The sequence below is a fragment of the Apteryx rowi genome, unplaced genomic scaffold (assembly GCF_003343035.1).
Source record: "Apteryx rowi isolate R43461 unplaced genomic scaffold, aptRow1 scaffold_121, whole genome shotgun sequence".
Taxonomy (NCBI): Eukaryota; Metazoa; Chordata; class Aves; order Apterygiformes; family Apterygidae; genus Apteryx; species Apteryx rowi.
In genome coordinates, this window is record NW_020447431.1 from 2115742 (window position 1) to 2131631 (window position 15890).

The window sequence follows — 15890 nt, forward strand, 5'->3', positions numbered from 1 at the left end:
ACAGAGCCCTTAAGAATACACTACATTTGCATTTCACAGTAATGAAACTCTTCTCTAATATTAAAAGTTTCAACAGAACAGATAAATGCCAAATATTTAAAGCTACTGGTCTAACCAAAAAGTTTTAGAGCTTTAAAGTTTTAAGTCTCATTATACGCCAACCTCATGTTAGTCCATGTTCTACATCACTTTTTACTTGTCTCCAAGTTTTAACTTCTAGGTATAATTAAATCATGTTTGGGCCTTTATCATAATCACCAAGGTATCAGCCAGATATTTACACCAAAACTCTCATGCCATTACAGCATTTTAAGCTGTGATGTTCCAAAAACAAATCTTTCAGTGACGCAGGTGCTGAAAGAAGCTGTCAAACCAACTGGAACGCTTAATGACAGACACGTAGCAGTGAGCTTTGGGAGTGGGGACATCAATTCAGCCACTGCTATAAATTATTCCACAGGTCACAAACACATTAACCAAGGAAAGAGGTCAATGCTGTTACTCAAAAGACAATCACTCTTCACTACAAAATTGAATCCTGAAGTTGAACTATGATATCCTAAAAAGTAGGAAACGCTATCCAATAGAGGAAGAGGACTGTGTTTCAGTGATTAAGACAGATCATGCGAGCTTTTAAATCCTGACAGAACAAGCAATACAAGTCATTGTGAAGATGCATACGGCCATCTGAACTACAAAGACTCTCAGCTGAATTAACTGATTTCACACTCTGCTTTATTTTTTACAAAATCAGCTCAGCATGAGAAAGAACAAATACAACTTTGCAAATGCTACACAAATGGCAAAAACRTCCTGTGAAAGAAAGGATGGACATACCCACATTTTGTATGAAGTTCCTTGTATCTCACAGCACAACTTGATTTAAGTATCTCTGCCAGAAATGGCGACAGCAATCTTTATCTGAAGTGACAAAACAAAGCTGATGCAACAGCAAGTGTCTGCCCCTGAAAATTGTTTCCACTTCTACTACTCACCAATGCAGGCAGTACCTTTTGATAATGTGAATGTCTGTGAATTTACATTTTCTGGGAATTTACAGTTTCTGTTAATTTTTACTTTCAGCAGCTTCTTGAAAACAAACAAAAAGCCGACATAGTCTGAATGCCAATTTCTCCTCTAGTTTTTCTAATATCTGACATTGCAAATCTGAGTTACAATTTCATTTTTTTTCCCATTTGTAGCAGTTCCCTGGGTAAACTGAAGATTCAATCCTCTGCGATGCAGTGGCCTGCCTCACACAAAGCCTTGCCAATACATACATGATCACTCCATCTAATATAAAAGCAGGAACTCAGCACAGAGTAATGAAGATAAAAACAAAGTAAGGAAGCCAGAACACTTCTGAAAGCCAGCTACTTACAGTTGAGCTGCTCTTTTCCAGAAAAAGTGTTCCAGTAGAACACCCGTCCCTTCAAGGCATCAGCGTTGATGAAATAAGCACTTCTTAATGAAGCTGAGTATCACAGCAATGAAATATATTTTTTATTAATAATTTGAGCTTGAAATGTAGCTCTCTGCTTTACAAAAGGTCAGGAGCCCAGCTGTACTAGCACCAGTCTTTGATGAGATGCTTGTATCAGAATAAATCCGTCACTAAAACTTCACTGTGTTGCAAATGGATGCCTTGTTGAGGTGGTATCAGATTGTTAGAGCTGTCTAAGCAACCTGGGGTCTCTTCCCCATTAAATAGAGGCGATTGTTAATTTCTTCTGTAATGCTAACATGCTATTCAGGGCCATTTCCCTAAATTTGCTATACCACAGAGCTAGAATTCCAGCAATCAATAAGGATATTTCTACTGAAATTCCAATAAAAGCTGTTATCACACGAATTATCTCTTTATGCTGAATGTCAGAGATTTTTTCCAGTAACTTACAACCCTAAGGTCTAAAGAGCTTCTATTAATGGTGTAAAACAATACCACCTTCCTGAAAGTAGAATTCAAGCCCAATTATTACTCAAAATTGATTTTAACTAGTAGCACTTCAGACAGCTATAAAACGAAATGCAGATACATGTTTTCCCCTGCTCACTCTTTAAAGCTGGCAGTCATGCAGGAGACTTTCAAAATTAAAGAAATAGGATTATAAAACCACAAAACTGACACAGAGCCTTTGGGCATACAGGGTACTTACAGTTATACTTAATTTTTTAGTGTGACTAGATTTCAAAACTGACTGTGGAATTCTGGGAGCCGTCTATAATTTTCCTCCTCTATTCTAAGATAGTGATTTTAGTCACAAACGAACAAAGACTTAACAGTCAGTCCAAAATTAAAACTACTTTGACATGTCTTAAAACATGAATTTATACAGCAGGCTAGGAAGAGTTTAACAGGGATGGACACAGCCCTGATCCAGCAGGTCAGAGCAGGCTGCTCTATCATAACACCATGTAACAAGGGAGACTGCAGTCAGGGCTCCTGTATTTCCAGCACGGACAATGGACAGAAGTGCAGCCTCAGGGTGTCCCCCCTCCCCAGACCGCACTGAGATCAGAGCGTTCCCAGCAGCTTTTTGTCCAATTCTTCTGGAAACCATTTTCACAAGCAAGTAGTCACATTAATGAAACCCACTGCATAGTGTCACGCTAATTCCTTTAAATTAGTAGTGGTATATACATAAACAGGTTCTGCACAGAATCAGCAAGGTATGTTCCTCCTGAACAAATCAATTCCAAAAGTGTTTCAGTATTATCCTTAATTACATGAAGTGCCAGGAAGAAGGCTATCATTTCAAAATTAGCCTGATTATAAAACACAGAAAGAAGTGCTGGGGCAAGGAAATATACACACAAAGATGTGATTTACAAGTCTAATGTTACAGGCTCTTAAACATACACTGTAGGAGTTGTTTAATTTTATCAAATTGAGATTTATAACAGAAACCTCTCCAAAACCTTGAATGTTTTCCTCAAACATACAAGAACATGTGTACCTGCTTTCAGGATTACACAAACAAACCTGAAATCACATTAGTCAAAACAGTTGCCAAACATTAGCTGTAAAGCAGCAACAAAACATGAGAATGCTATGTCAAAAGGAAAAAAAAGTTAAAACTAAATTGAGGCTGGATTTCTAGGCAATCAGGCAAACTAATCATATGCATGGTAAATGCAAGGAAAATTAAACTGCTGCAGGGTAGATTTGATACCTGTGCTAGCAGTGGTACCACACATCATTAGTTACAGGCATTTCACACCAAGTGCTACAGAAGATAATTTAAGCAGTAATGACAGAAGCTCTTTCCATTTCCTGCCCTAGAGACATTTCTTTTTCCATTACAGGGGTTACTTCACCCAAGAGTGATCTCTTAGACATCTTACATGTTACATGACAGTTTGAGCAACCAAATTTTATTTACAAAAGCTTTTTTTAAATAAAATCTCACAGTTTTAATATTAAACAGATACATATTTTATAGCATCTTAAAACAGCAGCTACACGCAAAGTTGTAAGCAAATTAAATTTTAAATTCCTAATGAATTTTAATAGAGTCCTTTTAAAATTTAGTATTTTCACTAGCTAAAACCTATTTTTCCATTTTATTCTGTAATTAAAAGGTCTATCAGTGTCTCTAGTATCTTACAGCTTTGCTTTCTTAAGAGTCACTCCTGACCCAAAAAAAAATAAAAAATAAAAAATTGTCCAAAGTCACCCAACAGACTATGGCTGGCTGGCGGTGCATGGTAAGCTACCATGCATTCATTTTGTGATTCCAGAGTCTAAGTTATTCAAATAAATAAGCATATGTGGGTTAATAAATGGTTCCTGTAATTGATCCAAAGACATAGCTGGGAGAGGAATTTCAAGAGGCACACACTCTATCGAAAACATAACTGGCACTAAAATGTGGCTAAATTACTCCTGTAATGCCAAAAATGTAAAATTAAAAACAAATGCTTTTTTTTTTCCCCAGTTAAGTCAATTTTTTATGTGGGCATTGCTGCCACCACATGGCCAAAAAGCTGAATTGTTCCTACCCTTTGCATCTTTCAGATACAGCATTGCTCAACACACTCTCTTCCTCTACAAGTCCTCTTGTTTTAGCCTTCTACCCCAACTACCCCAAAGCTTCATCATTTCCTAAACTACTTCTACCTTCGCAAAGAATGAGGAGCAACTCAAAGTATCATTCAGATCCCACTGACAGTCTCTATAGCTGGTATCCTACACTCAGAATAGAAACACTTCAGCATTGGAGAATTACATGACTGATATTCACAAACAACAAGGTCTAACAAGCACCAAGCCAGTTCACCACTAAGAAATTCTAAGAAAAGTCTTGCAAATGTCCAAATATCCACTGGAACTGGTGTGTTAACAAGACTGCAGCAGTTTTTGCTGAAGCACCCTCCTTAAAACATCTTTCCAGAAAGACTGCTTTTGGGAAGTTGGACTGAACACTCTATCCTGTCACCTGCAGAAGCTCAGCAACCTCTGAGCAGGTTCTTCATACCAAGGGGTCCTACGAGTCTAAGTGGAGTTAAGTCACCACAGAAAGGGAGTTCCATACATACTCACAGACAAGACTACATTCATTCCTGTTTACTAGCTCTTATGAACAGTATCTTGCTCCATACTTGAGTCTTAAAATATCTGTTAATGCCTGCTAAGAACTTTTAGTTCTGCTGCACCTCACCTGGTGAATTCATTTACACAAGTGCCAAAGGGACCACAGAAATACCAGCCTACACCCATAGCTGTGTTTTTACCCCAGCCCCTCTTCAATAAAACTTCACAAGCACGAATGACACAGCAGCCCTCTTGGTAGGATTTGGCCACAAGTTCCATATAATTGGATGTCATATTTTAGGTAATCCAAAGAAACAAGTAGTCTTTAATAAATACCATTTGTAGTATTTTCATCCTTTCTTTAGGTAATGAAATGAAGATATGTATTCTGCAGTTTATGAATCTATATGCTTGTAGATCTGTCACTTTTTGTTTACACAACCCTTTTATCTGTATCCTTCCAACTAAGGGGGGGGGGGGAATCACTTGATGTATGATGATATATATTGTTTTGGCAGAGCCAAAAAGGAAGTCAAAAAGCCCCAAGGCTTCCTGGAGAAAGCTTAGCTAAAGAAATCATTCATTCAAGCGTCACTATCTCTGAAGGAGTGCATAAGCGAACAGATCCATCACTCAACTAATATGTAAGGCAACTAAACAGGCCCCACCTTCCCCTGCATCCTACAGCCTAGAGAAAAGAGGCAAATACACTTACCTTTTTCGCTCTTTGTGCTATATTAGGCGTTCTAGTGAGAAGCTTTTCAATCAGGTATTCTCTATTCTGCAAAACCAACATTTGATAAGTTAAAAATCAATACAAGGAAAGAAGAAAATTCATGTAGATTTTAAGGCAGAGCAAAATTTACTTGTAGGGTTAAACATTTTACCTTGGCTTTCTGGAAAAATTTGCATTTTAAAAGTTCTGCTGCTGTGGGCCTGAAAGATCAATAATAAATTAGAACAGAAAACAAAGACCCCTCTCAGTGAATACAGTACAGGACGTTAGTTAAATGGTACGTCTCTAATACTTCTGAATTAGTACTGTATGAATGGGGAATGAATGGCAATAGCTACTGAATTAATTCACATGTACTCACTTACCACACACCAAAAAATTAAGTTTCCCTATGGCAAAAATACCCCCCCCCCCCAAAAAAAATCAGTATCTAAATTGCCAATTTTCCCCCTTTTTCTTTCAACACAAATGCATTTTACCCTTAATATACATAAGAGAAGTCAGGTAACATGTGCTTCCCTAAATGACTCCATCGGTGTAACTGAACTTCGCTCCACGGCAACTACCTTGCAGAGATATAAAAGGGTAATTACATTTTCCAAACAGTAGCATCAATACCCGCTAACTGCATTCATTTACTTTGGTGATGTGAGCAGGTATTCACATGAAACTATACTGACACCATTAAGATGATGCATAAACAAACGAACAAAAAGCAAAAAAAAACCCCAAAATCATCATCAGGGGTTTCCTCCAACCCAACAGACAAATAAAAAGCAAATCAACAGCTCTAAGGTCAAAACTCAGACATTTCACATTTACTTAGAATTCTGTTCCATTCTCTTTCTTCTCAATATCTTCTATATTTGAAGTTTACACCGGATTTTCCGCAATCCCACTTCTACTGAAACGATTCCAAAGGCAGTATTTGTCTCCCCTAGCTTTGGGGATCAAAAAAGTTACATATCTAACTGAAGCCAGCCTCTGAGACTCAGGTAGACTCGGGAGGGAAAGAGAAGTGTCTCTTGGGATGAGATAAATCCTCCAAGTTTTTTTATTCATTCCATTAGGAGCCCAGACTACTACCCAAGACTAACTTTGAGATGGCTAAACTTAGGGAACCTAAAATCTCTAAGATTCACCATTTCTAAATGAATGAAAGCAACATTTGCTATAGTTTTTTATTTGAACTAAAGCAAGAGATCAGATATAGTATAGACTAGATCAGACAGTGGGAAGCTTCCATATGGAAAATCTCAACAACAAAAATCAAAATCTGAACTAGTTTGTTCTGTGAGGACACATTTGAAGAGGAAGTGAGGAAAACAGAAATAGAAAGTAGTATGTATATATATCATTTCACTCCCACTACAAATAATGAAACAACTCCCGGCATCAACAAAAACCATCCAGTTTAGACACAGACAGTAGTTGCAGATAGTGCTCATTTTCCCAAAGCAAAAGACTGAAAGGTTCTGAGTAGAGGTATGGTGGAGACTACCAGGCGAAGCAGCAATTCACACAAAACCTTCGATGGGCAAATTGGAAGGGGAACTTTTAAAACAAATAAGTTTGTGTCATGTTTTCAAGTTTAAATTCAAGTCAACTTTTAACTTTAAGACAAGTTTTAATGACCCATTACCATCATATCTTGTAATAGGGAAATGCAGAGTTAAAAGCTAGATACTTGGTAAGGTTATATCCAAACTAGTATTCTCCATTCCTCCGTTGTTATTTATATCAGAAAACGCTGAACAGGTTTGGAAGGGGTTTCTGGGCCTGTCACCCACACAGGCCGAGGCTGTGAATTAGAGCTGAGGACTGTAATCTACTTATATTGCAGTGAGGAGAGAAACACCTCCTCACGCACGCCCCCAAAAGAAAATCATTATGTTGTGAGAGACGACAGTGCAACACCAGTCTGATAACTTCCCACAAAGAGCAGGCATTTCTCCCAAAATTGCCACAGTGACTATGAAAGTATCTCTGAGCAGAATTAACTACTGACTGTAGAGAAACATGAAAAATAGCATTGACCAAACAATCTAAGGACACTCACTCCCAGGTCAGGGTAACCGGCACACCGATCTGATCGCCTATCTGCTGGGCTAATTGTTCAGTTCAGGTCAATTGTGAGTATGAAGATATTGTAAGTGTTACTACACTAATGCTTCAACATAGACATCTTAACCACAGATCAGGTAACTCTTGGCATTATGTATTCAAGAAGAGAAGGAAAACCATTTTAATTATTTATTTCTTATGTTTTCATACCAATTTAATCTTGCCCTGAAAATTGCTGGCTACTGGAAACTCAAAAGAAGCTTGATTATCCAGAATATATTTCTTTCTTATCATAAACAGCCAGCAAATAACAGCACTAAGCTTAAAGCATCAGGATTTGCTACTAAAAAGACCAACTGTAAGGGGCTTAGGAATCTGAAAATAGTACACAAATGATCCTTCAATCAAAAAGAAGGATTTGAAGGATTTCAAGAATTAAGGATGCTGCCATGTAATTTATATTATTTTCTCCTAACTATATTTGTTCCCTATTATTGCTGCTGTCACCTTTTTGACTCACTAAAACAGTATCTTGGACTTATGCTAGTGTAACACCAGTGAAATCAAGTTACATATCATAAGAGAGAACACAGTACTGAGTCAGGATTGCTCTTTCAGAAGAATCTCTTTTTTCCTGTAATGACATTTCTGAAACTCTTCCAAGAAAAAAAAAAAAAAAAAAAAAGAGAGATATGTGACAGATTAAATACTCTCAGGAAACAATGTTAATTACAGAATGTGCCTCCTCCACCTCCCTCTTCAAGAAACCTATAAAAATTGGTTTGCATAAAAATAAAAGATAAATAAAGGAATGACTCTGGGACCTTGAAACCTCAGCAATGGTTCTGGAATAGATGGTTTAACATTTTCTTTATCTTGGAAATCCCAGTCACAAAAACACATCAAGAAAGATCACAGAGATGTTACCCCATGCAATTGTCTACAGACACAGGAGGAAAACTCTAAACAAATCACATTACAAAAATAAGTAATTTTCTCTGGAGATACTCTAAAGAATGTACTAAACACATTTCACAAAAACAGAAAAATCAACGAATATATTTCTAATATAAAGGTCAAGTGGTTGATCTATTTGGCTATGAACAATTGTTTGATCAACTTGAACAGTCTTGCTGGACCTATGCGCAGTATCAAGATCGATATTTTACCTCAAACAAGAAATTAAGCAAGGACTTTTGCTTGAGCAATGTTGAGTTTAACAGTATATTTAAATATGAGTAAATTAGATTAATAATCCAGAAGAAGAAAACTTAAACAACAATTAAGAGGCAATTCCTTCTCCCAGGTGAAGATGACTGAAGGCTGATTTTTAGAAAATTCAAATCATACACTTAAAGATGATGTACAAACACTGAAACCTTAAGTAGTCTGTATATTAAAAAAAATAATTCTACTGTACATGACAATAACGACCTACCTTTTGGAAGGATCTTTTTGAAGGCATAGTGAAATTAGTTTTCTAAAGGATTTGCCATACTTTTTCATCATCTCCTTGTCCTCTACACCCGTCTCTAAAGTGGGAGGGTCATTTTGCAGCGTCAGCATTAACACCTACAGTAAACCCAAACCGAAAATAGGCACCATAAGCTTCATCGTTAAATTGGTACAAGAAATGTGGAAATAAAAACAAAATATTCCATTTTTAAAGTATTAAAAGTTGTAAAAGTATTCAGAGTACATATTTTTAGATATCTTGAGTTGCTATTGAAAACAAAGCAGCTCTGTCACAACAGCCTTTCCATACAACCCTCTCAGAGCAGTGAACAGCATGACTGATAAAAACAAACGTATTTAAAATCAAAAACATATATATGCCTGTTTACAATTCCCCAAAGAGACGAGAATAAGTAGACTACAAAATAGTAGAAAAGGTTCTGCCCAGGTTTCACATCATGATTAGACAATATACTTTTGCCAGTCAGAAATGTGGGTGCATATGAGGAAAACAAGAGAAGAGGAATAGTAAGCAAGGTTGCTGCAATCAATAACTTATTTCTGCTGCACACAATACACAACACCTTGGTGAAACAGACAGAAATGCATCACTTATACCTGAAGGATAAAATGATTTTTTCTAGGACTCACTAACACTAAAAAAAACCCATTCATTCCTTTTCAGCTATATTAGACACCACTCTACAACACCTTTTCATAAATGCTGGTACATACAGCAGTTGCTGTAAACTTAAGCATCTTAAATTTATATAAAATCATATAGCTTCCAAGTTTGGAACTGAACTTTAAAATTCATCAAGTCACTCTATGGAAAACAGACACCAGTAGCCACAATTTTTCCTTTTTTAAATTCTTGTTTAAGTAGGCTTCCCTAGTAAATTATATTGTACATGTTCTTCTTAAAGTAAAGGCAGAAAACTCATTTCAAGGAAGCTCAGTTTGTTCCTAATGTTAATTAATCCAAACTAGTGAAAAATACTTATCAAGTCACTTATTCATCAATTTGAAGAGATTAATTTCATTTTTAAATGGTAACTTAAATTCTAAATTTTCTGATCTGACAAACAGCACAGCAGCTTTCTGCCACCTTCAAAAATAAACATCAGGTAACAGGCCTGCAATTTCATGTAATCACTTGCAAACTTTTTCAGAAGACCTCTATATTATCCTATTTTAGAGACTGATGGGTAAAAACACAGGGAAAAAAACATTAAGAAAACAAAAGAGGACACACAGAGCCCTGCATACTTTTCTACCTTCAACTGTAGTGTTGCATTTACTCTGTTTTTTTTTGTCAAAAAGAATGAAACATGACTTAAGCACTAATAACAAAGCCCCAGAGTCCAACTTTCTGGGTCTGTGCCTTGCACATCACTCCTCTCACACAGCTTCCTACATACCACCTCCCCCAATACCTGCCCCTACACTGAGGATCTACAAAATCACTCTACTTGCAGTCATTTGTCAGGAGAGAACAATCTGCAATGATCAAAAAAAGTTCCAATGCACAGGGCAATCTGAAGCCTGGAACCCTTCAGCATTAAGCAATATGAAGTGATAGTTACTTTCATAGGAGGGTATTTGTGATAAGGTGCTGCTCCTGTTGCTAATTCAATGGCTGTTATCCCAAAACTCCACATATCAGCCTTGAAGTCATAGCCTCTCACCTGGAATAGAACCAGACAGAAGAAACAAGATGGTGATGCCTTAAGTTCTAAAAATCAAAGACTAAAATAATTTTTTTTTAAACAGTAGGAATACCTGCTCCATTACTTCAGGGGCCATCCAACATGGAGTACCAACAAATGTTTTCCTCACTTTGTTACGAGTAACATCACCTCCTGTTGCTAAAAATGCACTAACACCAAAATCTGGGAGGGAGGGAAAAAAAGTTAAAACCAATTAAATTACCGCTAACAAAGCAAAGGTTTCACACTTTAGAAATGAAGTCATGAGGCCTACTTATAGATATTCTCCATAGAACAGATTACTTTTGTTTCATGATACTCCGTTCTCAAAGTGGTATGAAATAAATGGTATAGTTATCCCTAGAACATCCCTCAARTTTAACCTTCTAGAACATGACTTGTCAGCTATGGTCACAAAGGACTCCAGCATGTCTGTCACTTCGGGTTTTCAAATGTGCACTTTCAGCCAAGGTTTGCATCTGCTATTAAAAGATAAGGAACTACACCCAGTGTAGCTACTAAATTTTAATGCAGTTTGAGCAAGAGGGAATAGTGTGTGTGTGTGTGTGTGTGAGATTGAGCAGTTTGATTATCTTTAATTACCTATGCAAATTTGAGGACTCAACAACATATATTTTATGGTAGACAATGACATATGTAGTTTTTTTCCAAAAAAAATTAAAAAAAAGAAAGTGTTAGTGTTCTCTTAACCTGTCACTACTTTAGTGACAGCCATGTGGGGAAGAGAAACAAGGGCACAAAAGGGAACAAGGAAACAAAAAGGGGAACAAAAGGGAACAAAAACTAGCAGATTACCAAAATAAAGAGAAATACTGTAATTTTGAATTGAGCTTATGAAGAATATTTTAGACTCTGCACTATTTACAATCTAATTGGATTGAAGCCAAGTATTTTACTGTGCACCTGTTTAAAAATTTGTAGTTTTCCTATTGTTTTCCTATTGTTCCCTGATTTTAAGGTTGATATATCAATAAATACATAAAAATGTCATTGATTTTAGTTATTTTTAGGAGATGATTAAAAAGCATCACTCAAAGTGATCTTTCTGAGAAGATCTCTTGAGATCAAAGAACCTCAACTTAAAGCATCACATCGACATGCTCTTCTCAGGAATCAGCTAAGTTTGGAAAACAAAAAATATTATTCCACGTTTTTTCATGGAAGTACTTGGAATTTATAGTTTCTTCTATTCATTTAGCATTGTATTCATATAACAGATAGACAAGTCTGATGAATTTGTGATCACAAAGTACAAACTTTGGTTGTTTCTGGACCAAAAGAGATTTTATGTTGCTGGATTGCTGCTGGTAACACACTTTTACATCTCAGATACATTTTGCGGGCAGATAATATTCAGAGAACGCATAAACACCGTTAAAATAACATCCTATCCCTGTCCTTTTCAGTCAGTAATTCTTAAACTGCCTTGGCTACACTATTTTTCTTTCTTAAGTTATCAGCAGAGATTACATAACTGAAGTATTTACTCACATTTTAATCCAGGCATCCTTACAGAAAGGACTTTTTTTTTTTTTTTTTTTTTTTTTTTTTTTAATAGCTGAAAGCAGTATACTCACAAGAAGAACCTGTTCCAGAAATACTGGACAGGCGTGCTGACTTCACACTGCCACCCCCCACTATTGATTCTCCCCGCTGGCCACATCATACTGCGCATTTCAAATAGCCTTTGTAGTCCCGGTTTGGGGCTGGAGTTCAACAGCCAGAACTTTATCATTACTTTCCACAAAGCAGATGTTAAACATGTTTCTTAACTGCACTACAGATTGAAATTCTTTCTGGGTCTTTTCTACTTCCATAAAGCGCACAGAAATAAAGCAGACAGTTAAGAAGCAAGCTTCAAACAATACATATCTATTAACCTTCTCTGCAGTTTGCCTAATGAATAAAAAAAAGCTTTTTTTGCCCAAAAATCTGTAAGATATGGCTTAGAGGGGGTTTGTTTGTATTTTTGAAAGGCATGAACAGCCCCAGAAATACCAGCTAAAAATGATACTGCTAATTATTAACATTTTTCTGAAGAGGAACTATTGCATATGAGAAAAATCTGTATAAGTAGAAATCAGAAACAAATAAATGAATGAATACATAAATCAAGGAGGCATATATATTTAAAAAAAAAAAAAGTCCTTTCAGTACCAAAGATAAATAGCTTGTATTAAACAATTGTTTAGTGGATCTTTCAGGAACTGAGATATGCAGCTAAAATTCTGGCTTAACCTTTGCTCCTCCAGCACTGTTCTACTTTCTTAACATAACATTCATTTTGAAAAGGACTACAAATGACAAATATAAATGAGAGGGGAAGCCTGATCAAACGGAAAAGCAGAAAACCTTCTTGCATAAGCTTCAGAAAGAAATATTGCAACACCTCATTGAGAAAAATGTAATGAGTATTAAACTAATTCAAGAAAACTTTCACTATAAAGCCAGTAAAACACAGCTGTACATCTACAGAGAGAATGGTTTAGTAGCTACTCAATAAAAAACAAAAGATTTTTGTTTCTCTGCACAGATAGCTCCACAAATACAAGTTGTTTAAAAAAAGCCAAGACCTGTACTGGCTGCCTTCCTATTGCATGGGAGGCTGGAAGCTCCGCTGAGAAGTTCCATAAAAGGAAAAGGGAAACAGGACAAGGAAAGAGCTGCACTCAACAGTGTTAGGCACTAAAAATCACAGCTAAAACCAAAAAACAAATAGATTTAACGAACAGCCATGATTTAACTGTATTAGTAAACATTCTGAGATTAATGTAAGTGGAGCAAAGGGGCTGCCCAAATAAGGGGCAGCCTGCAAAAACGTTTCTCCCCAACATCATCATCTCCTCAGCCAGGGCTGGGGCACTTGGCCAAGCCTCAGCCAAGGTGAAAATCTAAGGTTAGCATTGGCGTGGGAAGAGAGGCAAAGCCTGGCGCCTCCAAGGGAGCGGGGCTGCCAAGGGAAGGGGTAGGCTGAAAAACATTCTCACCTGACAACTTCCCCGCCTTGGCAAGGGCTGGGGCTCTTGCAGCTGAGGCCAGCATCCAGGGTGAGGGTTAGGGTTAGTGTTCGGACAGAGACAAAGCCACRAGCTGCTGGGGGAACTGGGCTGCAAAGGGGCTGCCAAAGGCAGGCATAGGCTGCAAAAACATTTCTCCCCTAAGAACTTTCTCACCTCGACCGTGGCTGTAGATCTTAGTCTAAGGAGCAGCAGAGGCCAACATTTAGTTAGGGTTAGTTAGCTAGGGTTAAGGTTAGGGCTGGGAGAGAGACAAAGCCTCGAGCTCCAATGAGAGCAGGGCTGGCCAAGGAAGGCTTGAGATGCAAAAAACAATTTTGTCCACAGTAAATCTTTCACCTGCCTCTGGCTTGAGGATCTGAGACTGAGGCTGTGACTAATTTTAACCAGATCTTTTTCAGACATTTCTGTGGGTACACACAGAATGTGCAGGTTCAATAGCCAGCTTAAAACTGAAGAGCAGGACTTCGGCCTATACGCCTCAAAATGCGCACTTTTTTGACAAGCTGCAATACAACTGTTATCTCTTACGCTGCCTAAACACTTCACTCACACAGTCCATACCTTCTAGTCTTTCACACTTCCCCAAATGCTATTGCTCTTTACTGTATGCTCCCTACCTCATTTTGCATTTCTGTTCCTTTATGGATTTGATATTTTTAACCTCCTCTAGGCAATTCAAGCTTAGAAGGCTGAAACCTGATGAAGTACCAATTATCTTGTTTGCCCAAGGCACTAGATATTACAAACTTAACGGTTTTAAGTAGAACATTAGGACTGAGGAATTGCAGTGACTATTTAACTTTTTTTTTTAAATGAATAGGAAGGCTAAAGCTTCCTCCTCTGCAAAGAAGAATACTGTGCTTTAAAATAAAACTCCCCAAATTACACAAAACAGAAGACCATAGTTTCCTCTATTTCCCACAGAAAGACTGAGSAGATTCTCTGTTCAGCAACTCTGAGGCCTGTAATCAGAGGTCTCCATTCCTTTGAGGAATCTGTTCTCTTCTACATCTGCATAAAGACTTTTGTCAGAGAAACACTGTGTTTCATTCATGAATCATAACGCCTTAGAACTGAGAAACACTAATGGACAACTGTATCTTCAAATATTACTCTTCATGCATATTAGCAGTATGTGTACTATACCTACACCTTTTCATTAGGGAACACTGGGATGCAAGAGAATGATCAATCAAAAGAGAAAGACTGATAAACATAAAGATTACGTTCTTCTAGCAATAAAAAGACAGCCAGAAGGTAATGACAAAGACTATCAAGCAACTACTGTCCAAAGACAAAAGGAGACTTTGCTTTGTTTTGTTAAGGCAATAATAATACATAAAAGGGAAGAATGTCAGACTCGCATTCAAATTTGCTTTAGTGTGTAATTTTCAATTGTCCCACTAGGAACAGCCCAAACCAACGACAACAGAAGTTTGATACTACTGCGCTTTTCAGCTAAAGATCTGAAATAACCTGGTATGGGAATAGTGCGTCACATAAAGACACATTCCACATATCTAACTAGTCACCAAGCTTCTTTAATCCTGCATGTACTGAATGCTGTAACAGCACAATAAATGGCCTTACTCATTAAGATGCCTACAGCAAAAAGGGGAAAAAGGTCAAGAAACTAAGCACTGGAGTTGAACTAGAAAAGGATAAACTAAGCTGTTGTTTGAATGTTATCTGATTAGTGTGAGAATACATTTGAACATGGGTGAAGATCATGATCTAAAGTCAACAGATCTATTTGAGATGCCGCATTAGATTTTCTCTTTCATTTTTTTCATTACTATTACTATGGGACATCCAACTCTTTACAGTATGAGATGATCTCAAAATATTTGAGCTACAATGCTTTGCAATAGAGGCCTATGATCTCAGCAATTGCCCAAAATGTTATAAAAATTAAGACAACTGTAGAACATTTCAAGTGAATAAATATTTAGTATTTTATTAGAATTCAAGCCTACAAAATTAACTTCTTAGTTTAAGTCTTTTGCACTCTAACAGAAGACTTAAAGCTGTTCCAATTACTAAACAGCTCACCCGCCAGTTGATCTTTTTCCATCCAATTTCATAAATTGCAGACACCGCAATATTAAAGACCCTCAAAACATACATTTACATGGTACTTTGAAAGCATCTTTTATATAACAAAGAGCTTCCAGGTATAGCCATTTTTATTACTAAGGGCAACCAAACACAAAGGTTTCATCCTTGGGTCATGAGATGTAAACTGTGAAGAGCCTGAGAGCACTCAGGGTGGAGGGGGAAGCATTACAGGTGTCACTACCTGCTTGCTCTATTTTCCAGGTATCTAATACTGACTTGGGAGACAAGATATG

At 37.1% G+C, this 15890-nt stretch overlaps 1 protein-coding gene across 1 annotated transcript in view; it reads right to left on the reverse strand.

Annotated features, from left to right (window-relative positions):
* The window catches only part of STK39 (serine/threonine kinase 39), a 103217-nt gene that overhangs the window by 61085 nt on the left and 26242 nt on the right, over positions 1-15890 (reverse strand). Inside the window, exons 6-10 of the mRNA XM_026091170.1 lie at positions 10572-10681; positions 10376-10477; positions 8773-8906; positions 5422-5470; positions 5250-5315 (exon numbers count right to left, since the gene is read on the reverse strand). Of these exons, the coding sequence (XP_025946955.1) occupies positions 5250-5315; positions 5422-5470; positions 8773-8906; positions 10376-10477; positions 10572-10681 (461 nt within the window). The remainder of the gene's footprint in view (positions 1-5249; positions 5316-5421; positions 5471-8772; positions 8907-10375; positions 10478-10571; positions 10682-15890) is intronic.